Source organism: Mustela nivalis, assembly GCF_964662115.1.
Source record: "Mustela nivalis genome assembly, chromosome: 2".
NCBI classification, from domain to species: Eukaryota; Metazoa; Chordata; class Mammalia; order Carnivora; family Mustelidae; genus Mustela; species Mustela nivalis.
Window position 1 is genome coordinate 184,191,712 of NC_139021.1, and position 27,354 is coordinate 184,219,065.

At 55.7% G+C, this 27,354-nt stretch overlaps 1 protein-coding gene across 2 annotated transcripts in view; it reads left to right on the forward strand.

Moving 5' to 3' along the window:
• Nucleotides 1–27,354, forward strand: part of MGMT (O-6-methylguanine-DNA methyltransferase) — a 271,087-nt gene that overhangs the window by 48,981 nt on the left and 194,752 nt on the right. Inside the window, exons 1-2 of one of the 2 annotated variants that reach the window (XM_082719832.1) lie at nt 10,397–10,558; nt 10,641–10,776. In XM_082719832.1, the coding sequence (XP_082575958.1) occupies nt 10,652–10,776 (125 nt within the window). In that variant the 5' untranslated portion in view covers nt 10,397–10,558; nt 10,641–10,651. Of the gene's footprint in view, nt 1–10,396; nt 10,559–10,640; nt 10,777–27,354 lie in introns of those variants that run through there. The other variant, XM_082719831.1, reaches the window with a different exon arrangement.

Below are 27,354 nucleotides of genomic sequence, written 5' to 3' on the forward strand. Positions count from 1 at the left end.
GCTGCCACGTGCCCTGGTCAGGCCCCCCTCTCCACTTTGACTGTCGGAGGGGGGTGTGCTGCCGAGTTCAGGATTCTTGATGCTTTTCCAAATCCTGCTCAAGAGTCTGTTGATGCAGATTTTTAAATTTGCCCTCTCAGTTGCAGGCTCCTTGTATTGGAGCTCTGGGCTTCATTCAGTTTTGTAAACCGGTTTCCTCTTACCTGTGGGTCTGGTGTTTTGGCCGGCAGAGTGACACATTTGTTGTTAAAAAGTGGTTTTTCAAAATATAAAATGAAAAGTGTTTTTCCCTTCACTACCTAGTCAATGTTTTACTAAATTGCCGAAAAGAGAGTAAGGCACAGGGACCTGAACAAACAAAGCCTTGGAGCCCGGCTTCTCCCAGTTTCCCCTGCAGCCCGGCTCAGGGCAGGGGCAGGGGGCACAGGCAGGGGGCATGGGCACGGAGCAGGGCAGGGGCAGGGCAGGGAGCAGGCACACAGATGGGGGCTGGGAGTACAGGCATGGGCACAGCAGGGGCAGGGTAGAGGCAGGGAGGGGGCACAGTCTTGAGCAGCAAGTCTTGGCTCCTGAGGGCCTTTGAGCCCAGCAAGTAGAAACGTATTTGAAGTCTCCTCTTTACTTTAGCAAAATTGTGACTTTCCCGTTTTATCCTTGCATTGGTGTAAAACTGTTTTCCTCCACAAAACTAATTAGCTAGGACCATGTACCACGTACAGAGTCGAGGCTGTGGTTTCGTCTGTGCCGACCCAGCACCGTGTCCCCCGGGGTGCAGGCTCAGAGGCCGGACGCCCCCGTCATGGAGAGTCTGTGGTCTTACGTCTCGTGTGCAGTGGCAGGCTTAGCAGGGAAGCTTTTTATGAAGCACTTTAGAGAAAGATCTGATGGTTACTAATAAGCTTCCCGAAAGACCTTCCTGGGCCTTCCTGTGGCTCTGCCTTCCCGTGTGGGTTTGGGCCCAGCCCCGGGTGGTAGTAGGGGTTGTCACTCGGAAATATCTTTCAGGAGTGCCAGAAGTTCTGGAAGGTTTCCAGAGCAGTTTGTTAAGCTGTACACAAGTAAGCTTTGTGCCCTAGTCTGTGTGTGACCTGTTTCTTACACACACACACACACACACACACACACAGCAGTTTGTGTTCCCTAATTCCTATTTGAATGCAGATTCAAACCCTTTTTGAGCTTCAGAGTGGAAAAGTAGTTGCCTTCCTGCATCACTGGTATTTAGTTTGATAATAGGAACAAAAACGAGGGATTTGGAAACAAAAACCAAGTTCTAAGTGCAATTTTCAACTACCGGGTGTGCCTGGCTGGCTCAGTGGGTTGAGCTCCGACTCTTGATTTTGGTTCTGGGTGAGATCGAGCCTCCTGCCGGGTTCCACCGTGGGCGTGGCGTCTGCTTGGGATTCCTTCTCTCCCCCTTGCCTCTGGGCCTCCCCATCACTCTCTCCCTCTCTAAATAAGTAAAATGTAGACAGTGCCTGTTTTCATTTAGAAATGGTTGCCGTGAAGGCCAGTGAACATGTTCCCGTAGAGGCCCCTCTGTGTCTCTGCTCTGGTGTGTAGGCCTCTTCCCGTGTGTTTTAGAACAGGCCGCCCCGAGTGCCTTCCTGAGCAGACTTGTGAATGCTGAGCCCCCCAGGAAGCCACACATGTGGGTGCGGGGCTGTGGACGCCCCTTCTGCAGCCCGGCCCCCGCTCCCCAGGGCTCTGGTGCTTCTAGTCTTCTTTACGACCAGAGCAGCATTCATCAGGAAGCCGCTCTGCCGGGCAGGGCCAGTGAGAGGAAGAAGAAAGGCCACTCCTCGGGTTCCCGCCGGGCCCCACGTCCTGGAAGTGTGTATGTAAGCTCACAGCAGGAGCAGAACACGGGGTTGACGGGATTCCCGTACAAGCGGTCTTTTCACTGGAGAGCCTGTCTTTGTGATTGTGGTAGAGAATGTCTCCTCCGTTCCCACGTACAAGTAGCCGGGGTCGTAGAAATTTATTGATACGTAAAGAGAATCACGTCTGTGTCCGCAGCATAGCACAAGGCTTTGGGCTGAATTTTTACATCAATAAACTTTCATTTTTCGAGCAGTGTTATGCAAAACTGAGCAGAAGGTACAGTTTCCAGATACCCCTGGCCCCCAGACTACTCAGCCTGCCCCGGTCAGCTTGCCCTCCCAGAGTGGGACATGTGTCCATAGTTTATGTGAGAGCACTTTCTTGGTGGTGTACTTTGTATGGGTTTGGGTAAATATAGTAGTGTTCCGCAGAATGGCTTCGCTGCCTCCACAGACCCTCTGTGCTCTGCCTGCTGCTCCCTCCCCCAGCCCCTGGCGCCCGACCCTCTCACGGTCTCCACAGTTCTGCCTCTTCCGGAATGTCGCATAGCCGGAATCATATGGTATGCAGCCTTTTCAGAGTGTCTGGACTTTTGGTTGCTTCTGGGTTTGCACAGAAAAAAAAAAAAAACTGCTCTAAGCATCACATCCAGGTTATCTTTTTGCATGACCTTTGGATCCATTCTGAGCTCGACATAGCAGATGGCAGGGCCAGAATTTTCTCTGGCAAAAACATTTAACGTAACGCAGCCACCCCCGCCTTTTTTTTTTTTTTTTTTTAAGATTTTATTCATTTATTTGACAGAGAGAGATCACAAGTAGGCAGAGAGGCAGGCAGAGAGAGAGAGAGGAGGAAGCAGGCTCCCCGCTGAGCAGAGAGCCCGATGTGGGGCTCGATCCCAGGACCCTGAGATCATGACCTGAGCCGAAGGCAGACGCTTAACCCACTGAGCCACCCGGGTGCTCCTTAACGCAGCCCTTTCTGCAAGTCCTAGAACATAGCGAACGGAGCCCCAACTTGGCTGTCTTGTTGGATGCCCCCCAGCAGGATGGCACTGGAGAGGCCCTTGTGGGTGCAGCAGGTGCCCTGGGGGTCACAGCCGCTGACGGGGCCTCTCTCCAGCACTCTCCCCTCTGCGTCTGCACTTGGCCAGGCTCCTTGTCATCCATTCCCTCCTCCTGCCCCACACGGTCAGCTTTGTTTCTCGGGGATGGGTTTGAAGTATTTTCTCTTTTCCAGGGTTTTGACACATCTGCTTTTTCTAATTAAAATATTTCCCCATGCCGGATCATCAGGTGGGCGGATCTTGAGTTCTGAGGACAGAAGGTGCTTCCCTCCTTTTTCTTATTTTCTGTTCAGCAGGGAGATTACACAACGAGTTTCATTTCATGGTGGCTTTATTGGTGCCCCCAGGTAGCCACACACGGTCTCTCCCACACTGGTCTGCCCCAGTGCCCCAGCCGGGCTCCCACTTCACACCTGCATGAAGGCCCCGGATGGGGAGGCCCCGGGAAGGCCTGGGGCCCGGCCTGCAGGCCAGGTGCCCACTCACGGGCACAATGTTTGGGCCAGTGCTTCACAAGAGCAGATGTCTCCTACTTCGTTTGCAAGCAGCGTGTGAGAAGGCAGGCGGTTTTTCTCTTCTAGCGCTTTCTCTGGCATTTTCCTCGCACAGCGGGGCCGTACTGGAAGGGCTTCAAAGTGGAAGGTGTGGGGCTGCAGAGATGGTTCTGGAAGCCCGCGTTTAGACCCACACAGCAGGCCTGGGAGACGACAAGAAAAGGAGAAAGAAGACAGTGTCTGTCTCTGGGTTTCTTGCATTGAGTTCAGTGAAATCCCAGCCTCTGGCGCCAACCGCTTAATTCAGAACATTAAACGCCATTCATGTTGAAAGGGGGATGAAACGCAATTCATTTCATTTTTTCAGAGGTCTCTAAATAGCCATGAAAAATCCATTTTTTTCTGCCACCAATTAATGTCAGCGCTCTTGTGGCTTTAGGTGGATGCTCTAAGCAGGGTACAGGGAGCCGGCCCCAGGGCCCGGTGGCACTGCCAGGCAGCGGCTCACAGGCCTCGTGAGAGTGGGGAACTTGCTGTCTGGCCCATACTGCAGCCTGAAAGCGACCTGTGGTGTCCTGCCCGTGCGGGCACGGCTGGCCAGACCAGGCCCCCAGGGAACTGCTCAAAGAACTGGCAGTGGGAGCCGCCGTCAGGTCCTGGGGTCTCCTTGGGTTTTCCACGCTGTGCCCACAGGCCTGGTGGAGGGTGACAGTGGCGCTCCCCACCCCGTCCCCACTCCGAGTCAGCCCTGCAGGCCCCGGGGGCAGCATGTATACCCCACAGGCGCAGCTGGCCCCTTCGGGAAGAAAGGCCTGAGCCTTCCTGCTTCTACCAAAGCCCTGTTGCGCGCCATGAAAACCTGCTTTGGAGTAATAGATGGTCAGCGTTTTACACAGTCCCCCCACTCGCCGGGCTGGGAAGGCAGCCGGCAGACTGTTATCTAGGGCAGAGTCCGTTACTCAGCCCCAGAGCCCGCGTGCTCGTAAGCCTGCCGTGCGCGGATTGGCTTACAGTGCTGCGGGCAGTGAGCCCTTTCCCTACTCCGGTGTCTTCAGGGTCCTTGGGGTTAGCCTTGCCCTCCCGCTCCTGGCCCCTGCACTTGGTCCTCCTGCACCCAGCGCTGTCACAGCGGGCCCTCTCAAACAGGGGCCTCTCCCTCCTGGCCGCCCCCTTTGGGTCCCCAAATGCCACGTGTTCCCTCTGGCACACCAGGCCCTGCTAAGGCAGACTTGCCGTAGTCTGTCCCCACCCACCCCCCAAAATGCCTATTGTCTCTCATGTCAGTGCCTCCTCCGGGGAGCCTTCCTTGACTGCTCAGGCCATCAGACCCCCAGCCGTGGTTCTTGTTAATCCTGGAGTGCTCCTCCTGAGTCCCGACTTCAAGCACAATGGCATGATTTATGTGGTTAGCCCTTCATTTCACAGGTCTTCCCTGGGCACCTGCAGTGTTCTGGGCACTCTTCTAAGTGCCGGGAGTCAACGGTGGATCAGTTAAGGTGCTCCAGCTGCGGGAAAACAGGAATTCCTCCAGTCGCCGGCGTGCGACACGCAGGACTTTTTCTTGCATGAGCAGGAGGGTGGCAGGATGCTGTGGCTGCAGTGGTCTCGCGGCCTCTCCTTTGTGTCCCCACGTGGCTGCCGCAGCTGCCGGCCGCGCATCCGCCTTGTCCGGGAAGGAGGAAGGGGACGGAGACGGCGCCTGCCCCTTGTTTTATCACTTAACACCTCAGCGGACCTCTTACCCTTCAGCCAGAGTTGTCCTGTAGCACCTGCTGCCCGCACAGGAGCTCACGTTCACTGAAGGCGACTCAGAGCAGACAGAGCCCATCCGATGGCCCTGCCCGTGCCTCTGCACCCGCCCCGGGGCCCTCCCTGCCCCGCACGTCTCGGCCGCAGTCCTGCGGACGTCGTTGGGCCTGCTCACGTCCTTGTGACCAGCCAGGTCTCTGCGGATGTCATTTTCTCCCAAAACCCTTTCCTGCTCACCTGTCTGCCGCCAGCCGCCCTCCCACTGATGTGGCCTCCCGCTGGTCCTGAGGGGCCCTGGGAGCCTGCCTGGCCCCGGACCCGCCGCCTGCGAACCTTGTCACGCTGCCAGCCGGCGAGCGTCTTCACCAGCCGCCTTCCTTTCTTGGCTCATACGTCAGGGTCGGGCTCTGGGCCTTCCCTGGGATGGAGCCCAGCGCTGGGCTGGTCTCTGGAGCGCGAGGCTGTCGCCACGCGAGGGTGTCGCGCTCACACGGCTCCTTTGTGCCACCTCGCTCCTGGCCGGCCCCTCGCGTGTCTGGCATTGTTGCCTTCCGGGCGGACCCTCCCACCAGCCCGTGTTGGGACGCGCGGGCTCCCCGACGCGTGTGCCGCTATTGAAGCGTCGTCTGGCTGCCCTGCGACACCCCACCCAGCCTGCAAGCCTCCTCCACCCTCCGCCAGGCCCCCCGGGATGCGCAACATACCTGTGTGGGAACACACTTGCCTTTCTGCCTGGGGCTTCCCGTCCACACCCCACCTGCCCTGCCAGATGGCCTGGCCCGTCCGGCCAGGGGACACGGCCCCCGACAGCCCGGACTGTGCTGATTCAGCTCCCTCATACTTTGGCCCACAGAAGGACTCTGCGCCGTCTGTCCTGCATGTCTGTAGGAAAAGAAGGCGTGTGGGGGTTTCTGTGGCGTCTCAAATTCCATTGCTGGTGGGCGTAATAGAGAACATCGTTAAAGTCACTGCCTTTGTTATTTTGGCGAAGCCGCCAGCAGTGGGTCCCGGCGATGATCCTGGACTAGCACCGCTTCTGCTCCTGAGCTTGGGCACCGGCTGCAACAGCGAAAGACAGCCCAGCCGGGTCTCAGCCGGGACGCAGGCTGCGGGTACCAGGCCTTCGTCTCGGGGAAGGTTCATGTTCGGGAAGCTGACGCGGAGTTTGATTTCAGTTCCGTTCACCAGTAACAGAGCCTCTGGAGCGTACTGCCTTAGACCTCACACAGCCCCGGGCTGCGTGGGTGTGACCGTGAGGGACAACGGCCACTCACTCAGAACGCAGAGTTCAACCCCCCAGTTACTCCAGTATGGACTGATGGCCCTCTTTTGGCTCTTGGCATGATTTGGATGGAGCTTCTCCTGCTCTGTGAGAGACACAGGTGTCCTGTGGCCTCTTGTGGCCTGTGGCGGTCCAATCCATGTTGAGGCTGGGCTGCCCTTCACGTGGGGTTAGACCAGGCAGACCAGGGACAGCATCACGTTGCTGGGCGCAGGGTGCTTGTTGGGGTCGGTACAGCTGTGGGCAGGCCCAGCTTCAGAGTCCTTTTGTACGGTTCAGAGACGCAGGCCCTGGGGTGCATGGGCGTTCCTGGGTTCGGAGCCCACCACTGCAGCCTCCCCATGGCGTTCAAGGCCAGTAGCCTCTGAAGTCCAGCCAGCCCCTCCTACCTGTGGTCAGAGTCTGGCCGCTGGGGTGAGGCTTCGCAGCACGCCAGGCCCTCTTCCCTGAGGAACGCATGGGACCGAGCTCTCCAGAAACCGCCCCTTGCTGTGGTAGCGGTGGGAGAGGCCTCCATCACCTTCATTGCCTGCCCTGCCCCTCTCTCGGAGCCCCTCTGCGCACTCAGTCCTGGCAGTAGGGGTGCGAGCGGGCTGTGCGCTGTGTATAAGGAGGGCCTTCCCCACGGGCGTGCTGGCCCAGCGGCCCATTCGCTGTCTTCCCAGGGCTCTGCGATTAAACCCACGCAGCAGCCCCAGGAGGGTGGGGGCGTCAGTGCCATTACTGTTGTCTCACTGGTGAGAAAACAGTCCTGGGGAGGAGAGTGAACCACGAGTGCTCCATCCCCTGGGCTGGGACACATGCCAGTCTGCGTCTGTGCAGCAGTGCTGGGCCCACGTCCTAGGCCTTGAATCGGGGGCCAGTGACACAGGGGCCAGGCAGCAGGGAGCTGAAGGGGGCTGCGACATCCTGTTTCCAGGAGCAACAGTGGCAACAGTGCCAGCTGCGTGTCTGCAGGCCCTGGACGCCCCACAGGTGTTTCCTGGCGATCCACTTTGGCGGTGGTTGGACTGTGGCCAGTCTTGGTTCCTACAGTTTTCTGAGCCTGTTTCTCCAACCTTCCCAGAAGTTCTGTGAGTAACGGAACAGGCTTTCAGTAAATTGCTTTTGTGCTTAAATTAGCTGCTACCCCTTTCTGATGCTTGTCATTAGGAGCTGTGCGTGAGGTGGGGCTCCAGGTGGGAGGCCTCAGCCAGGGCGCCTGAGTCCAGATCAGTTGAGAAACAGCTTCTGAGCGGGGCCTAGGCAGGAGCCGTGGGTTCATGGTGAACACGTTTGTGAGAGCTAGGTTGCTGTGCAGGCCTGCTCAGAGGTTTTAACACACTGTAAGTGTACAGGTATGTTTGCCGGGAGGGCTCAGTACATCCAGGCTTCTCGCTCCCCATAGAACCTTTCTCCAAGTAGTCTTTTGGAACATACTTTGGGAAGTGCTGTGCCAGACCGTTGGCCTGGACGGTAGAAATGCTGGTCATCTAGCTCAAGTATTTGGTAGAAAACTCCTCATGCATATGATGCGTCTGTCCTGGTGGAACCCAGTCTCATGGTATCAGATTCTCTGCACCAGCATCTTCCCGTGGCTCAGGGTGATGGGAAATGTCCACGGATGCGAGGGGTTGGGGGACAGCAGTTGATTCTGACTCCAAGGAATGAGCGAAGGGCCCCAGGGGGCTGGGAGAAGGGTTAACCATCTGCTTTTGAAGAATGGTAAGGATTTTAGTGCTATTGGGTGAGTTATTGTGGAAGGGAGCAGAGTGCTCTGTGTGACAAAGGTCAAGACCATATGGTTAAAATGTCGATGAGACAGGGATAACAGTAATCCCAAATCCTTCTGGGAAGCTGGGTCTAGATACACATTGCAGCTAACCCGCATGCTGACCCTGCGGTTTAGGTATCCTTTATCCCACAGATGAACGTACTCGTTTAGGTGACTCGTTTAGGCTCAGTTTAGGTGACTTTCGCAAAATGACAGGCCATTGCTGGGAGGCGGCCATCTGCTTCCTGCCTGTGCGTGGCCAAGTGGAGGGGTGCCCTCAGGCACTGGGGATCCATGGAAGTTGGGGTGTTCAAGGAGTACGGTGTGTCAGAGTGTCTGTGATGTCGGGTGACCATCACAATCCCCTGTCCACTTATTGGGATGTGGAGAGGAACCTTCTTCAGACCTCCGTCAATACCCACAGAAAAGTGGACGTTTAACAGGGTGGCTCTGGAGCCTTGGCCTCAGGATAGAATCTTGGGGGCACTGCGTGTATACTGTGTGGTTCAGGGAATGCTACTTGACATTGTCAAAGGATATAAATGCACTTCTCTCCTGGCTGCTGGGAAGACAGCTGAGGGAGTCCATATGTGGCATCAGAAGCGAGTGGAAGGCCAGAAATGGGAACAGGGCCTGGGGTGGGGGTAGTGAAGTCTGCTGAGGTTTTGCAGTGAAGCAGACACTGGGCCACATGGTGCGGCGACAGTCAGAGAAGAGACATGCAGCTGAGGCTCCACGGCATCAGGCCCAGCGTGGGGAACCTGAGCTGCCTATTGGGGGGGGGGGGGCAGCTGGCCTGGGGGCACTGATGAGAAAGGGTCCAATAGCATGGACCATGAGGGGCTCAGCCAACCTGGCGTGCAGAGGGCGCGGGGAAAGTGCCCAGGGCAAGTGCCAGGGGACCATACGCTCTCCATCACTGGAGCAAGAAGGTGGCCACAGCCAGTGGCCTGCGTCCCAGTGAAACCTGATTTACAAAGCACTAGAGGCTGGGTCTGGCCTATGGGCTGCAGTTTGCTGACCCTGATATAGCCCCTTCGTGTAATTGGCCGTTGATTTGTCGTTCAGGGTAAGGGGAGGAGATGGCTGGGAAGGACCAGGTGTCCTGAGAGCCCCGAAGAAGGCCTTCCATGTGTGAGAGTTGATGAGGCCTTGGGATCTGAGCCGGGGTTGGCAATGATAAGAACCTGATGGGGTGCAGATGAGTGAGGGTACAGGTGGGGTGAGGGGAAGGAGATCCTTAAGCTAAGTCCTGGTGGCACCCCCCCCCACCCGCCCTGCCGCGCTCTGTAAAGCCACATGGAGGAGAGCATTCTTGCAGGGTTGCCAGTGTGAGCAGATCGTGGGAGGTGCCTGCGGCACGGGAAGTGGAGGCGGAAGGTGAGCAGCCCCGCCTATAGGTCAGGAGCAGTGGGGGGCTCATGTGGCCGGCCTCAGCTGTTCCAGTTCAGCGCAGGTGGCTGCAGGGGAGCGTGGAGCGCTGGGAAGTGCGGGCATGTAGGATCACATGGCCAGGCAGGAGTGTCTCCCTCTGGGTCTTTCTCGCACGATTAGGAAAGGAGTTGCAGGGAGAGGAGGAGCTCCGAGGACACGGACTGGCCCAGGTAGTCGTCCCCCCTGCCCCCCAACCCTCCCTTGGGTGTCCGTCCTCTTGGCGTGGTTTTTATCAAGTGTTGGATGCCTGTAGGCTTCTCGACATGCCCGTTCATTCTTTTCAGCCTTTGCTCTGTTCACTAAAATTAATACCCAAATGAACAGGTAAGATACATCACAGGGTGGTTTTTATGTTGGTACATTTCTCTGAACATAAGTTAGATACATAGTTGGCCCCTGAATAATGTGGGATTAGGGGCACTGAGCTCCATATGTACCTGTTGACTCCTGAAAACCCTTATTAAAAGCATGTTGTTGACCTTACTGATAACAGCCGAACGGTAACACCTGTTTCATGTATCATTGGTATTATCCTGTGTTCTTACAAAAATCCAAGCTAGAGGACGTCTTCAGAAAATCGCAGGGCAGAGAACACGTGGAAGTGAGCCCCCAAGTGAGCTCACTGCGCTCACACGCACGCGGCTCAAGGGTCAGCTGTGCGCGTTCCACAGCCTTCAGGGTTCTTTCCGGCGCGCATGCGCCCCCGACGGTCTCCGCACAGGTGTCCGAGGCGCTCGGGCGTCATTCTGGCGCGCATGCGCCCTGACTTAGCGCTCGCGCTGCGTCACCCTCCGCCTCGGAGCTGCCCTGGCGCTGCCGGGGCTTTACGTGCGCGTCCTCCAGGGTGTCCGGCGGCCTCCGTGTCGGCCAGGACGAAGCCGGGAAGCGTCTTGACCCGGCGAGCCTAGCCTCGTCCGGGGGACCCTCGGCGGGGGCTCCCGGCCGCCGTCCCGGGAGTGGGTTTGGGGTCGGCAGTGGGCGCGCGTCGCCCGGGGAGGGGACCGCGGGCTCCGGCGTGACGCTGTCCCTTGCTCGCAGGTGCCGGCGGCATGGACGAGGCCTGCGACGTGCGGGCCGGGGCGGTGGACAGCCCGCTGGGGAGGATCGAGATCGCGGCGTGTGAGCGGGGTCTGCACGAGGTCCGGCTGCGCGGCCGGAAGGCGCCGGACGCCGGGTGAGTCCGCGGTGCCCCCACCCCATGGGGCATCGGCTCGGGCTGCGGGGACGCGGCGCTGCTGCTCGTCCACGGCGGGCCCCTCCCGCGGCGTCGGGGTCGGGGTCGCGGCCCCGCGTCCTCCCGCAACGGGGTCGCAGCCCCGCGTCCTCCCGCAACGGGGTCGAGCCCCCGCGTCCTCCCGCAACGGGGTTGCGGCCCTGCGTCCTCCCGCGGCGTCGGGGTCGGGGTCGAGCCCCCGCGTCCTCCCGCTACGGGGTCGAGCCCCCGCGTCCTCCCGCGGCGTCGGGGTCGCGGCCCAGAGCCGTGGGCCGCGGGGCCTCCCCCGCCGCGGCCCGTCCCGGAGGCCGCCGAGCACCTCGCGCAGCGCGGCTCGGCCGTTCGGCGGGTGCGGGCGTCCCTCCGGGCATCGCGGCGGCGGCTCCGCACCTCCTCCTCCTCTCGCTGTTGACAGGCCGCCCGGAGAGTTCTGCTCGGCGGCCCGGGAGCCGCGGACTCGGGAGCGCCCCGCCCGAGAGCCGGGGTCGAGGTCGGGCTGCCCGCGGGCGCGCAGCCGGGGAGCGAGGACGGAAGAGGCCTGGGGCCGCACGTGCTGGCTCGCCCTTTCCGCGGGACGCGGGCTTCCCTCCTGACAGATCCGCGCCCCATTTTTCTTAATTGTGACCACATAAAGATTTAAAGCGCCCCTTAATGTTTTGTTCTGAAATGCAGCATTTCCTCCATTCATCGATTGTGAGTTGTTGTATGAAAATTGCCGTTCTCATGATTTCTGACAGAAGAGGGGAGAAACCACCCACTCCTGCTCAGCGTTTGTCTTAACTGGCTAATAAACACAATGCCATACAACATTAGATAAAGAAAATACACAGAAACATAAAAATTGATTTTAATGGAGCCCTGTCAGAGACCGCCATAATGAACACAGGCGCAGTAATAAATACCCTGTTTCGCCTCCAGTGTCGAGATTTTTTCCTGTAGAGCTGCACGTTACAATCAATAGGTTTTGGTTTTTTTTTTTTTTTCTTAGACCAAAAAAACAGGCAGACCTTTGAACTATACGCATACACTCTTCACTTTTCTATGAAAACCATCTGGCCGTGGTGTTCAGGAAATCACAGACACCAAATAATTCGTGGGAAATGTCATTTTGCCTCTTACGTATTCACTGGCACAATAAATCACAAATTTTGTTGAGCTTTTATGCTTTAAGAAAAAAAATCCCTTGAAGTGAATTTGGGGAAGAAAATAAAACCTAGACTTCTAGTTCAATGCCCATTATGAATGATGAGAACAGAACAAAGATGAGGCTTAATTTTGCGTTTCTGCTTTCTGAGTCGGGATTAGGTGCAGCTGCGGAGCGCTCCTCCTCCTGGCCTCAGAACACACAGCCCATCTCTGTCGTGAAGACGCGCTTGTACATCAGCCCCGGAGCCGGGCTCCCTTGGTTGCCTCCAGCTTTGCTCGGCGTCCCCAGGCTGTGGTGTTTGTCCTGGTGCCCTGGGCCACTGTCTGGGGCACAAGCTGCTGTGCTCCCACTCCAGGCAGAGGAGAAGGAAAGGAGACCCCCCACCTCCCTTTCTGGAAGGAGCCTCTCACCTCCTCCTCTCGTGGGGCCGTACCCAGCTGAGCGGCATGGGAGGTGGTCACATGTTGGCCAGAATTAGGGATTGTGTGTGTAAGGGAGAGGTGGGAAGTGGTTTTTAGGAGCGATCAGTCTGTTTTACACCTATGGCTAACTTTGGCAAGGGACATTTAAAAGATACAAAACAACAAAAATTCTGTATGAAAACAGAGAATTAACCATTCTTACCTTATCACTTAAAAAATGGAGGTGAACGTTACATAGTGAACTTACGGAAACTGTTCTGTGCATCTTGAGAGCTGTACAGCCAAATAGTCACCGACCTCGACCAGGACCTGGAGCATCTAAACCAGCCGTTCCCTTGTGCTCCCGGTCTGTCCCACATTCTCTTCGCATCTGCTCTTGTGATTTCTGTCTTGGTCAGCTTTGTTCCTGAGCTGACCAAGAACCAATTTCGTTTCTGTAAACAAAATTTTATCATCTGCTCTTCTGTTTTGGACTCTCTTGCTTGACCATGTTTTAAGGGTCTCCCATGGCTCGGTGTGTTACTGAGGGGCAGTTTAGGAATGCACCACAGTTCATCAGGTCTCCTGTTGATGGACATTTGAATCTTCCAGATTGGGACTACGGGGGGTAAAACAAATTTTTGTTCAAGCCACTTTGGACACCTTTTCACGTCTCTGGAGTCCACTCCTAGATGCGGAATTGCGGGATTGCATGGCAAGCACATGTTGAGCCTCGTGAAAAGCTGCCAGAACGCTTCCCAACATTGAACCACTCTGTGTTTAATTCCAATAGAAATGGAGTTTCCTTTGCTCTGCCCGCTCACCAGTACTTGGTGGTGGTAGTTTTTAGAGTTTCAGCCATTCTAGCGGGCGTGAGATGTTCTCATTGTTCTAATCTGAGCCTTCCTCAGGACTTCCTCTGCCCACCTTCTTGACCACTCCTGCGTTTTCCTTGCGTGGGCTCTGCGTGCGTCTTCTGCCCGCGCTCGTTCTCATTAGGAGTCCTCCTCACGCTGTACTGTCCTGTGTATTTCACAGTTGGATGCTTGTTTTCGTTCTAACGTCCTCTTTTGTTGGGAAGTTCCTAACTTTGAGTAAGTACAACTTCATGTTCTTAGCCTTTTTTTGTCTTTAAGATTTGCCCACTGTAACTTTACAAATATTTTCCTATAAATTCTTCTAAAATTTGATAAGTCTGGCTTTTATGTTTAGATATATGACCCATCACCTTGAATCCCCTTATTGTGAGGTATTTTTTCTCTAGGGTTAGTTTTCCTTTGTTGGAGGAAAAAAAAAATTCACCAAATCCCCTTTGTACATTTGTCAAAAATGTTGACTATAGGGGCGCCTGGGTGGCTCAGTGGGTTAAGCCGCTGCCTTCAGCTCAGGTCATGATCTCAGGGTCCTGGGATCGAGTCCCGCATCGGGCTCTCTGCTCAGCGGGGAGCCTGCTTCCCTCTCTCTCTGCCTGCCTCTCCATCTACTTGTGATTTCTCTCTGTCAAATAAATAAATAAATAAATAAAATCTTTAAAGAAAAAAAAATGTTGACTATACATGTGTGGGTCCCGTATGTCCTGATGTTGTGTGTAGTTCAAGTGACCTCCTCATCTGTTCTACAACAGAACCATGGGCATTTGGTCGCGTAGCTTTATGATGAATCTTGAATTAAGGTAGCAAGTCTTCCAATTTGGTTTCTTCCCCATAAAGATTGTTTTGGCTTCCATGTCTTTTAACTTTACCTGTTAAAGAATCAAGGTGTCCAGTACTGATTGGGATTTTGTTTGGGAATTCATTGAGTCTGTACTGTTTTGGGAGAGGGATGATCACTTAAAAAACCTTCCAGTTTATGAATATGCTTCATCTCCATTCGGCTTGTCTCTTTTTCAGTATTCTAATTTCCAGCATAGAGATCTTGTATATCTTTTATAATCTGATTTCCAAATATGTTTGTATTTTAACATAGTTTAAAATGATTTTTTAGTTACTGCTGCTACAAAGCTGTTGGTTTTTGGTGTGTTGATCTTCTGTCCTCTTACTGAATTCTTAGTTGTAGGGATTATCTTACAGATTCCTTAGGACTTTTGCTATAAAAAATTGAGTCTGTGACTAAAGACAACTTCTCTTTGATCTTTATGCCTTTTATTTTTGTCCTTGTGCTGGCTGAAACCGGGTGTGGGGAGTAGACGTTGTGACAGTAGACCTCCTTCCCTTGTCCCAGTTACGGGGACGGCGGAGGGGGTTTCCATGGCAGGAGTCCAAGTGCTGCCACCTCTGGGTCCCACAGGTGTCCTTTCTCAGACTATGAATACTTCCTTGATCTGTTGGATTTTGTCACATGATTTTTATGTGAGTGTCACCATCGTTCTTTTTTCCTTAGACACGGTCAGACTAGTCTCGAGCAGCTGGACTAACGTCACCTAATTCGTGCTCTCTCCCACCCTCCCATGCCAGTCCCGTAGAACTACCTTAAATTTATTTTAATACTTCTGTGTTTACGTTCAAGATGGATGTTTGTACCTTTTTTGTGCTGTGTGTCCGGATGGCTTTGGCACTCAGGTGTAGGGCCAGTAGGACTTCTTCCTCAGGTCGTGCAGGAACCCCTGTGATGCCCTCCATGTTCCTCTCACAGAAAGACTTCTGATTCGAGTTCCTTTTGTCTAGTAGAATTAGGTGCTGCCCTTGCCCTCCTGAGGGGAGCTCCCAGCGGGGCTTTCTGCAGTTAGAGCCCTGTATGCCCCCCGGACCGTGTTCTCCAGCTCTGCTGATGGACAGTGTCCAAAGGGATTATGAGCTGAGTATCCTAATGGCTCTGGGATCCTGTTCTCCTCCTTGTAGAGTGCTTGTGAGTACTGGGGTCTTTATGTCCTGGAGACATACTGCTGTGTTCAGTAGCTAAATTGGAAGTTGGCCACAGATGTCTGTCTGCAGTTGCATCTCACTGAGACTTCCGTACGCGGTAGGATTCCTGTTGCGCACATCAGTCTCCCGACCTGTTCATGTGGCTTCGCACATGGATCATTGGTTGTTTTTGTATAGGTTACATTACTCACCTTTTCCTCCCTAGAAATATTTGAATGGAGGATATCTATTTGGGAATTATCAGCTTTATTACCTCTTGCCAGTATCATGTTTCCATCAACAACCATCTTGTTCAAGAGTAACTGGCTTGCTTTTGCAAGAACTTGACCAATGTCTCCCCAATACCATCGCCGTGTGGCTACGAAGCTTTGACCCCATCATTCCCTGTAACGTCTAATGAGATGTAGAATGGAGTTTTCTAATGTTATTTGGAGGCTTGCATGGCTTTCCATAAAGGGGATTCCACTGTTTTCCTGGAAGAAGGCCTGTCCAGCTCTGCTGCGCTCGTGCTGGCGGAGGGATGGTGAGGGGTCGGGCGCGGGACGCCAGAGCTGCACGTACCTTGGCCTTCCCTGAGTGAAGGGTCTCTCCTGGGTTGTTGGTGTTTTCCCCCCATGTAAATCTTTTTAGAAAAAATGCAGGATTGCAATATTGAAAAAAGCTTATATCATCCAACCAAACTGAGCAATTATAAAAATGTTTTGTATTTTGAGAACTTACTGCATGCAGGCTGCTTACTGCTTTCTAGCAGAAAGACTCCACAGTATTCCTGGCATCCTGCCCTCACCAGCTCTGTGTGGAGCCTGGGCAGGAGCCTGACCCTCCTTCAAGGCTATGGAGGGCTGGCCAGCGCCTCTTCTCACCAAGTTCATGGGCGAGGGCCCGGCAGCTCTGGGGCGTGCAAATGTGACCGTGGGGTCTCTGTCTAGGAGGGCGCATCCGCCCCACTGGGTGCTCTGTCCATTTTTGCTCCATTCAAAGTGTGCAGGTAGGCTGCCTCTGAGGCCTTCTTGAGGGGAGGTCGGACGCGTGACGTCCCCAATGTGTCCTCCGTTCCAGCGGGTGGCGATCGGCTTCTGCATGGATTCGTTGCTCTCGGGTCATCGTGTCCGTGTTTTCAGTGATGCCGACTCGGGCCGGGCCTGCCTCGCTCCTGCCCAATGATCCCCTGCCGGGCTGCCCACTGCTCCTGGCTGGGGGAGCTCTGAGGCTCCGCACATCCTGAGAACCTTCCTGGGAATTCCCTGCGCCCATCCCCGACAGACTGGGAAGTCAGTGCAGACACAGGCAGCACCTGCTTACGGTCTTTCCCGGAGGAGGAGAGACTGTCCTCAGAAGCCCTGGGAGAGGCAGGTAAAGAGACCTCCAGAAACATGCTGTAGGGTGCTGCCCGCGGCACACCCGGCTGTCCCCTGCTCTTCGCGGGCCTGACTGCAGTGTGTGTCGTGTGTGCTTGCGTGTGTGCCCCTTAAGGAGTCTCCTGAGTCCCATACACAGGGCTCTGTGAGGGGACGGGGCACCTGCCAAGCTCTTCGGCTAACGAGAAACCGTCTTTTTAAAACGCAAGCCCTTGAGTGCCCTGGGGAGTGCGGGCAGCCTCGTTCTTGCGCCACGCAGCTGTCCCGCTGCAGATCTGAGGCCTGTGTCTGAGCTGAAGACGCCCCTCGCCAGTATCCGGCTTGGAGGGGAAGCCAGTCCGCGGTGCACAGGGATGGAGTCCCCAGACGTGGGTTCTCGGTGGCGCACACCGAGGTGGTGGTCTTGTGTTCCAACTGAAGGCTACAAAGACCAGACTGGAAGCCAGGGCCGTTCTTTTCATCCGCAATTCCCGTGAAGAATTCTGTCCTCCCCAGGGTCCCCGGGTTTGCTCCTGGGGCCTGCAGAGTTGTCTGGGCGGCACTGAGGCCACAGTTCTCTATGTCCATGAGGGAAACGCGGGCCATGGCCGTACCTTCCAATAAAGCCAGGGTGTCGGAATGGCGGTGGAGTGACAGACTGTGGTCCTTGCCGCCGGGACTTTTGAGTTCACAGCGTAGGTTCCCTTTGTGGCTTTGTGACCCTGCAGAGAACTGAGGGGGATAAGAAGCTCCTTCTGTGAAGGCGTTGCAGCTGCCACACCGCGGACCAGACCGCATGACTACATAGACATGGTGCCCCATTTTGTTGTGAACTTCTCTAGTTTCTGATCTAGAAAAGAGAAAAGCAGTGCATGGCTTCAGGAGTTTGGTCTGTTTCCCTCATTTCTGTGAGATCCTGTTTCACAGTTTTGTTCTTCCCTGGCTCAGGGCAGAGGGCAGAGGCAGGCTGTCGGCAAGACACAAGCAGGTGTCGCTGGGATTTAGCATCTTTGTCTGGACCCATCTAAGAGCCATGTACGTTTTATTTCTGTCAGTTGTTTTAAAGGGTTGCAGGGAGACAGAAGTGGCTGAAACTTGGATGCCTGTGTCCGTGGGTGAGAAGCCCACGTTTCCTTGGCCCGTTTCCTTTTAAGCCCTCTGGGATCTTCTTGGAAGAGGAGAACTGTTGAATGAGTCACAAATATGTGGGTTCAAAATATGAACCAGACTGTCCCAGTAAAGGGTTTGCTCGGGAAGCGTGTGACGTTTGGACTGTAAGCACACGTGAGAGGAGAAGCAGCGAGTCGGCCGACTTCAGGGAAGGGTGGCGGGTTCACGCTGCCGCCGTCCTCTGCTCTGCAGAGCAGCTTCGTTTCAGGGGCCTTGGGCTGCACCTCTGCTCTTGAAACGATGGCGGCTTTCCCAGAGAAGCTGCACTCTCATCCCCTTTCTGCTGCCGTGGAAGGCCTTCCCCTTTTCCCTGAGGACAGGTGGCTGGTGGTGCAGTGTGGCCCCTCACCGGCCTTACCCTGGCGTGCTGTCCAGTGGAATTCGGTGCCGCTGGGCGAGGGAAGGGCCTGGGCCACTGTGGCCCATGCTGGGGTTTTCTTGAGCTGTAGCGGGGAGCTCATCTCGGACTCCAGTCCTCGGGCTCCCCCAGACCAAGCAGCAGCTCTCACCGGAAGGAGGGGCCCGTCCCAGGGCTCGGCGGGTTGCAACAGTGCTTGTGTGTAGTCCCACCCAGGACCTGGGGTCTGATGGGGGCATTTCTGATGGACGGGGCTGGGTGCGTGGCGTCCCTGCTCCACGGCCCTCTGCCACGGTCTCTGCTGCGGATGGGCAGGCCTGGACACAGCGGGCCCCTTCTGAGTCTGGCTTGTCTCTCTCCTGCCCTGAGTCGTGAGGCCAGCTTGTGGACCTCCTTGCTGACCGCAGTCCACAGCCATCCCCTTTTCCTGCAGCTGGTTGGCTGTGGCCTGGAAAAGCCATTCAGGGGCCTGTTCCGATGGGAGGAAGGAGGTCCAGTAAGGTCCCCTGAGAAGAACACGGGGGGTTATGACCACGTTCTAGCCTCTCGAAGGCCACTTGCATGTGCCTCTGGAATCCTCTTCCAGAACACATCGGGACCCCAGGAGCGGCATTGGGTGAGTGGGGACTTGAGACAGTCTGGGACCTGGTGAGCACACCTGCTGCTTTGGGCTTCGGGCAAGGTGGTCAGCCCCGGCGCAGCTATGGGAAGTAGTGGTGCAGGGTGTCCAGGGAGCACTCGGGACCACTCTCTAACCCCCCACCCCCAACATGACCCTGCACAGCCATGGCTGCGGGAGCTGCCTGGCTCCCCTGGTGGCCCTCCTGCCCCTCTGCTGAACCGTAGAGACCCCGAGGCCTTTTCTCTCAGCGTAAGTAATTCAGAACGGGGGCCTCTTGTAGAGACTGGAATGTTCTGCTTTCATTTGGAAATGCAGGCTCCACAGTTACTGTCGTGGGGATCAAACTGCCATGGTCTGTCCGAACAAGTGTGCTCAGGAGGGCAAACGCTCCAGCAGCTGCCCCGAGGGGGTGTGCCCTCCAACCGGCCCAGAGCAGCGGCCCTGCAGGAACACGGCTCGCTGCGACTCGGCCGCTCGCTCCACGCCAGCGTCCACCTTCTGACTGCCCACCGCTTTATAAACACACGGCTGCAGGTAGCGAAGAACTTTGGCCTCTATTTCTCCTAGTTTGTGTTTAGATTTTGATTTCCAGAATTTGTACTGCTTGTATAGCTTTAGTATTTTCTGCTATGTAAGCCACGTGCAACTAGTGAATAATTCTCAACTTTTGTTTTGAATGTGTTCATGCTATTGAAGCTGTAAACTCTCAAAATAGACTTGGTTAAATTTATTTCCTTTAAATTGTATCAGTAATTAGATCAGCTCCTTGATACTACTGTACAAGATAGTTCTTGCATTCTGATCACTTCAGCATTTAAATTGAGTTCAAGGTTAAATGAGTTTAATTTTTGAACTGAAGCATTGTCTTGTGTCAGATTCATCCAGAATTTTTATTTCCAGTTTCAGAATCAAGTGATGGAAGTAGATCTTTTTCTGATAATCCTAAATCAATCGGTGTTCTTAAGTCACTCATTTGTTCACTGTTTCCCAAAATGTGGGTGTGCCTGCCAGACAGGCCCTGTGCACTGGGGACCTGCCCTGGGGCTATGCAGGAGCCAGTGGGACAGCCCAGCCTGTATGGAGCCGCAGGCCAGCACAGGAGACCAGCCTGGGGAGACCGTGGCTGCAGTGCGGTGTCCCTCCACAGGGGCGGGTGTGAGCATCTGAGGCTCTTGAAATGATTAAGGGGTGATGTGGGCCTGAGCCCAGGGTGCTGGCGGTATAGCGGAGTAGGACCGTGCAGGCTGGCGCGTCGTTTGAGGATCGAGCCAGTCAGGCCCGGCATCTGACCGGGTGGGGGTAAGAGCGTGGCGGAACGTGGAGCATGGGGGCTGGAGGTCATTGGGTGTTGTTGAAATTGCTCTGGGGCATCTGTCCTCTCTGTGGCAGACCCAGGTAGTGGGGGGACAAGTTTTCAGGCTGTGAAATGTACATGCCTTGGTGCCTTGGGCTTCTGAGCCCACATGCCGCACCTGAGTCCTCTCCAGCTTCGACGTTTGGAGAGGCCTGCTCACCTGGCTCCAGACGTGTCGGGCGCAGAAATGGCTTTGGGCAGAAGTGAACCCAACGGTGGCTGTCCCGGGTCTCTGTGATCCATGGGGGTCTCCCAGCAGGGACAGAACCACCGTGGATTGGCCTTCATGTCAACTCTCCCACGTTCTAGATTAATCGTTGGAGGGAGAGGTGGGCAGGGGGAAGAGAGAGTTCGCCGGAGATGCGTTCATCTCCTCTGAGAGCCCTGCGGCCCTCTTCTGTTGGGGGCGTCTCTTCTGGTTCCTTGTCGACAGGGCCGCGCTGGGGCAGCAGCTCCTCTTCCGCTGCAGAGTCCTGGCGTCCTGCTGTTCCGCGTCCATGCTGATGGCTCAGACCAGGTTTTCTCTAGTGTCACTGTTTCCCAGAAACCCTTGTCTGGGAGGCCTTTCCGTGCCACGTCCCTCTTTGGTCTTCTGTCTGATCCGCGTACGTGCACTAGCGGATCCTCTTCTAAATACAGGGGCGTGCGCGCTGGGAGACGCACCTGCAGGCGCCCGGAGGAGCGCGGCCCCGGGCTGGCGTTCAGCCTTTGCCGCTCACTGGCCGAGCGCTCGTGCCCGGCGGGGATCAGCGTTCTCCACGGTGGTCATTCCTGCTGGAATCCATGTTGCTCTTGAAGCTGCTCTTTCTGTGCCTTCTGGAAAGCTGGCCTCCTGGACATCGTGGGTCAGCAGAGGTGAGACATAGACGTGTCTCCGCAGCTCCCGTCACGTGATGCTGGGACTCGAGCGCTCGGCACTTGGGGGACCTGGAGCCGGCGGAGCAGGCGCTCGGCTCCGCGCAGAGGTCCGCACCCGGGACCGCGTCGCGTGGGGCTGGCGCACAGCCGGGTGGAGCGTGGGAGGCCGCAGGCCTCGTTCTGAGGCGGCCGAATTGGGCGCAGCCGCTGGGCGAGGGGCTCCCGGGGGAGAACGTGCACCTTGGAGCCACTTCCCTGCCGGCTGTTTACAAAGGCAACAAGTGGAAGCCGAGCAGGCCTGCGGGTCTGTCAGGCTGGGAGGACGCGGTGCGGCCGGCTTTCTTCACCTCGTCTGCGGAGCAGAGAACCGTCTGTGGGCCGTGTGCTCGCGTAGCGTGTGTGCGTGTGTGCGTGTGTGCACCCGCGTACGTGTGAGTGGATTCTGGAGGCTTCTGTTCTGCTTTAACATTGCTTCCTCTCAAAGTGCCCCTAGATGTAGGGGAGGTTGCTCTTCTGAGTTACAAGATACCTCATGTCTCCTCCTGCAAATAGTTTTTTTTCTTTCCTAAAAATCATCTGGAAAAGCACCTAGTTTCTGATTTTTATTTCACCCGGTTCAAGGCTGTGTTAGGAAGAGTGATTGTGTAACTGAGCACTGCTTTTATTAAAAAGAACTGGCCGCTTATTTCCTTCAAAGTTCCCGGTGCGTTTAAATCTTCTCTAGGTAAACAACTTTTATTGAAAATAATATTTTGAGACTGACACCTTTCTCCCCACAAGTGGTGCTGGGAGCCTCCTGTTGTCTGCTGGTCCTGCTCACAGCAACTCCAGGCGGCCGTGGGGCGTGTGCAGAGCTGGGGCTGGGACAGCTGGCGCGGGGACCAGAGAGAGGGGCCAGGCTCGCCCCCGTGACCCGCCCTTTCCTTTGCGTTTCGGGAGGTGATAGTGGGTAGACACAGGGGTCCAGCCTGGACACGGTGCACTGATGGGGGCTAGCACTGTGCGGTGTGACGGCATTACTTGCTCGGACCAGTTAAACCTCACGTGAGCAGGTAGTCTTGTGAGAATATTCTACCACTCCTGCTCTGCCTGGTCAGAAAAACAGGGAAGCTTGGTGGAGGCTTTTGCTCCGGTGCCCAGCCTGTCTTTCTCCGCTTGGCTCAGCAAGGTTCTGTGTGTTGGCTTCCGTCAGTTTGCATATAGGCATAAAATCCTTTTCAAGGAATTGAATACATGCTATTTCCACCAAATAGTAATAAAGGTTTCCCCAGGCAAATGGTTAGGATTCTGACAGGTAGGCATTAATACGTTCTGAATGTTTCTCTGTAGGTTACTCTGGCAATTTTCTAAACCCAGAGATGGGCAGAACTCTAAGGGACTTTGGGCAGCGTCCAGGCTATCCCTGTTACTCTTCTTTTTTTTTTTTTAAAGATTTATTTATTTGACAGAGAGAAATCACAAGTAGACAGAGAGGCAGCCAGAGAGAGAGAGAGAGGGAAGCAGGCTCCCTGCCAAGCAGAGAGCCCGATGCGGGACTCGATCCCAGGACCCTGAGATCATGACCTGAGCCGAAGGCAGCGGCTTAATCCACTGAGCCACCCAGGCGCCCCCCCTGTTACTCTTCTAACAAACCGAAATCCAGGAGTTAGATGCCGCGCCTGGGCCGCCGTGCTGCCTGGCGGGGGAACCACACCTGCTCTCGGGGGAGGACTTAGAGGCAGCCTGGCACCCAGCAGCCTCTCTCCTTGGTGGGTGCTGTGCGAAGGAGCAGAGAACTTGCTCTGGAGCAGCTCGCATCTGGGAATGCTCTGCCCTTGCTGCTGGCAGTGGGGTCCTGAGGTGCTCTCAGAGCTTCCCAAGGCTTTCGGGTCCCTCCTACGGGTCTCTGAGGGAGAGCTGCTGACTGGTCGTGGCAGTGCCAGGGCGGACGGACAGCCACAGAGGGCAAATGCAGGAAGCAGCGAGGCTGGTGAAGGGCTGGCCTGGGCGCAGTCAGAGCGTTTGTGTGGGGCCGCAGGGGTCCCCCCGAGAACACGCAGCGCTGCCAGGGGGCAGGGCGGCCGCAGAAGTGGTGTCTCCATGCAGGGGCCACAGAAGGCTGTGTGGCCAAGTATGTTGCTCCCCCTTATATTTGCCAGAACGGTTCTGTTTTAAAAAAGAGGAAATTGTCGCTGGTTGACTTTTTCTTAGGATTCCTTTATTAAATTGGCAAAACCTGTTGAAAAAATAAATGTGTGTTCATCACGTCAGCGTGCGGACGTCTGAGTGTCCTGTCTGGTTGCTGCTGGTGTCCCTCGCCCGTCTCGTTCAGTTCTTCCCCAGCCCGCCTTCCCTCCATCAGCTCGGCTCCGGGGATCCCTTTGTGGGGTGCAAGGTTTTTCCTGCCCAATGGATGATGCGCTGTTGACCTAGCACTGTCCACTGTAGAGTGCTTTCTGGAGAGAAAGTAGATGACTTCATAGCTGTGTTTTTAGCCCTAATACCTGAAGGCCAAAGGCATGTTCAGGATACCTGGAATTCCTGAATCTAAAATCGAAGCAATAACATCTTCGGAAGCAGCGGTCAGCCGTCGCCTTTTGCGTTATTATGAAACCATGTAAGTGACTTCAGCAGAAGACACGTTAACATTTTTTTTCTCTTTTTACTTTTTGACAAATGAGGTCTAAGGAAATTAGTTTGCTTGCGTGAAAAGTTCTGTGTTTGCAAACTTGAACCATTTTGCTGGTTAAGCAGTCTAGAGATGATAACTTTTTTGTCAAAGTATGACTTTGGTGTTGTGTTAAAAAGACTGACGGCCGCTGCCGGAAGCCCCGAGGAGAGGTCCGTTTTGAAGGACGGTTGCTCGCTTCAGCCTAAGGCACTATGGGGATTGTTGGAATTGACAGAACTAAAATGTGTATGATCTTCTTTTTAAAATCTGTTTTCAGTTTATTTCCCTGATACGCAGCAGCAGAGGTATAAACTAGAGAGGATTGTCATTTCGTCCAGATTGAAGCAGGGCTGGGCGGGCGGCTCGCCTCCGATGACCGCGGAGTCGCGGGCCCCAGCTGGGGAAGGGGAGGAAGTCCCCTCTCGTGCCTGTGTCACTGTCAGTGGGTTTTGACCCAAATATACCCTTCTGGGGTCAAAGAGCCCGTGAAGTGTACTGTCTGACGCACCTCGGCGGCGTCTGGCTCGGGGGCATGAAGTGCGCTTGCAGCGCGCCCTCCGCTCCCGAAGGGCTTCCAGACCGGGACTCTGTCTCCTCCGACCCCAGGCTGGGCACGTGCTGTTCTGCCTTATGTCCTTGTGACCGCACACCGCTCAGTACCCAGAGGTGCTAGCTTCCCCCCGGCCCAGAGCCACGTGTCTGGAGACCTTGTCCCCCGATGGACGTCTAATGAAGCTGCCTGGGCTGGGAGGGCAGGTGGGCTGCAGGGCTCCCTCGGCCACGGGGTGGGGGCTCCCCCTCGGGAGCAGGGGGGCTGCAGACCCAGCATGGCCACGGTGTGCTGAGAAGGTGGGGGACTTTGAAGAAGTGTAAAGTTTTCTGCAACTGTGGGTACATACTGGTTAAAAACAGGACTCGGGCCCACAGAAACAGCCCGAATGAGGCAGAGAAATGAGGGCGTGGAAAGGGTGCTGGGTCAGCCATCCAGCTCGTGTCCCGTCACCGTCCTCTCTGATGGCCCTGGACGCCGAGGAGGTGGAGGAGGCTTACCAGGTAAGGGCAGAAGGACACACGAGGCGGCGAGGTGCCCTGCCGGCTGCAGCCCCGGGGGATGGCGGGCCCCGGGCCCCTGCTGCTGCTTCGGGAGCCCCCATGCTGGCAATCCAAGTGCACACCAGATCCACCTAGAACTTTTTGACTTCTGCACTGTTATTGCACACAGACTTTAAATCTCTATGAAGTTGTGAGATACTCTGCCCTGGAACTGATGCTTCTCTTTCCATCTGTAATGGGCTGACATTGGGTTCAGCGATTAAAAAAACCAAAATATCAAATGAGGCCCAGAGCACCTGTAGCCGATATATTAATGTGCCTTAGAGGACCCAGAGGGAGCTCTGCCCCTGCCTGCCTGCAAGCCCAGCCTGTGCTCCTCCCGGGAGCCCTCTGTCGGTCTGTCCGTCTCGAGGAGGAGCTGCTTTCTGAGCCACAGAGCACGGGCAGCCTACGTGATCTCGGCCCTGGCTTGGAGTCCGGGCACTTTGTTGAAGTGGTGCTTCTAGTTCTGTCAGGGGGGGGTGGTGGGTATTCTGTTTTACGGTCATGAAGTCAGGTTTTACGGTCATGAAGTCAGGATAAGGAGAAACAACGAGCAAGTTCTTTTGTATCAAAAAGTTGCCAAGTGCTTGAAGGTCCTCTGGTGGGTCAGCACGTCAGGAGCGAAAGGCCAGTGTGTAGCCAGTGGAGCCACAGACTGATCAGCTTGGTGTGTGTCCGGGGACAGCTCCTGGAGGACGAGTGGGCTCCCCCTGCAAGAAATGGGCCTTGGCCGTGGGACTCACCGTGCCCTGGGCTGCTGGCCACGTAAACTTTGCGGGGGCTTTGGGTGGGCTTCTCCGTCCCCTCACCAAGAAGCGGGTTTGTGCCTGGTGGTCCTCCTCTCCAGGGTGGGTTTGGCTGCAGGACACAGGCCCACACCCTCCAGGAGCTTGGGGCCCGGCTAGGCCACCCAGCAGTGGTGTGGGCCCAGTGTTGCTGTAAGACCCTCAGGTATGGCCTCGCTCGCCGCCCCTGCCCCCTCCGTGTGCTGTGCTTGCTGGTGTGCAGGAGCCCCCCGAGCCCACAGGTTCCCATAGGTGGAGGCTGTGAGGAAGGCAGCGCAGTCCCTTGCACAGGGGAGAGACGAGGGGTGGGAGAACCAGGGTGCGCCCTCCTGCGCCCGCTGGGGGCTCATCCCCGTGAGTGGCGGGGGCTGTGGCTGCGCGCTGCCAAGGAGCTTGGCCCACACTACATCCCCGAGGCAGTTTCCTCCTTGTGGCGAGCTCGGAGTCCTCAGCAAGCCTCCTGGTTAGTTGGGAGAGGCATGGCCTCCCGTGGGTGGACCGCCTTGGCCGTGACCCCCGGCACTCGGGGGCTGCTGGTGGAGGGCGAGGGGCTCGCTGCTGCCGTCCAGAGGAGGACGCAGGGTGGAAGCAGAAACCGAGGCCTCGTGGTCTCCCAGAAAACTACTCTTTCAGCGTTTCCGCATGTATAGAACCTCTTAGCGCTTTCCCTAGCTTTTTCATTAATGTATGTAAAAATATTAAAAGCCCTTGTATATTACATTAAAAAGTATGTCAGCTGCTCTGCTTTTTTCTATTTATTAAAACTTTTCAAGCAGTAAAAACATTTTACTTGTTAATGAGGGAAAGTGGGAAAATTAATGACATAGAGCTCGGATCCACCAAGATGTCTCGTCCTAACCATGCGCAGCCGGCCCGCTCCCCACCGCACGCAGTTTAATTTCCGTGACAGGGTTCAGTAAGCAAATGCAAATAGACTTAATGATTTGCATCAGTAGATCATTTCTCAGTTTAATATCCTCTGATATTTTGGGTCAAGGACTCTTTCTTTGGGAGGCTGGTACAATTTCTGGAGCTAAAATTATTAATATTAGCAATGATACATTATATTCAAGTGAATGGAGATTAATGTAACATTTTCACAAAGTCAGATTTGCACATTTCTCTGTTCGCTGTGGTTCGAGGAAGCTACCTACGGAGGTGGACTGACGGACGGGTCGTCTCCCAGCTGGGGGGCGCTTGTCTGGTTCACCCAGTGCGGGGAAGCGTGCGGGCCCACGGGGCACACAGCACGTTTCAGTCCAGTCCGTTCAACAAAGAAATGAAACTGCAGGTCGGTTCAGCAAACACTCCTTGCGCGTTTCTGTGTCGGGCCTGCAGTGGATTGGTGCTAGAACGATAAAGACGCAGACCTGTCCTCAAGGAGCTGTGTTGGGGAAGACCGCACACGTGCGGCGCGGAGGACAGATACAAAAGGCACGAAGGAAGGAATGGGAGCTCAGGGACCAGAGCACTAAGGGCAGCGGATCTCCTTGTTGGTTCGCACCAAGGGCCTCCCTGCTTCCTTTCCCTGCCCCCCCCCCGAATGTCAGCTGCGGGCTCACCCAGCCTTGCTGCACAGAGGCGCTGGGGGCGGTCTCCTGCCCACTGGCTTGCTCCTGGGGAAGACCTGGCCTCTGTGATGGAAAGTACACAGAAGACCACTCTGCGCCCAGACTGTAGCCACATGTAGGTGCACATGGGCTCCTAGGAGCGGGGGTAGCAGGGGTTCTTGAGGGGAGCGGGGATGCGGGAGCTGAGAGGCCAGGAGGGTGGGAGGAGCCAGGTCCTTGATGCTCCGCCCACCTTCCTCTGCGCTCCTGTGACCTGACCTGTGCGGGCATTGCCTGTGCCATGGCCATAAGCAGCCTGCAAGCAAAGATTGTCACAATTCTGTCTGTGAA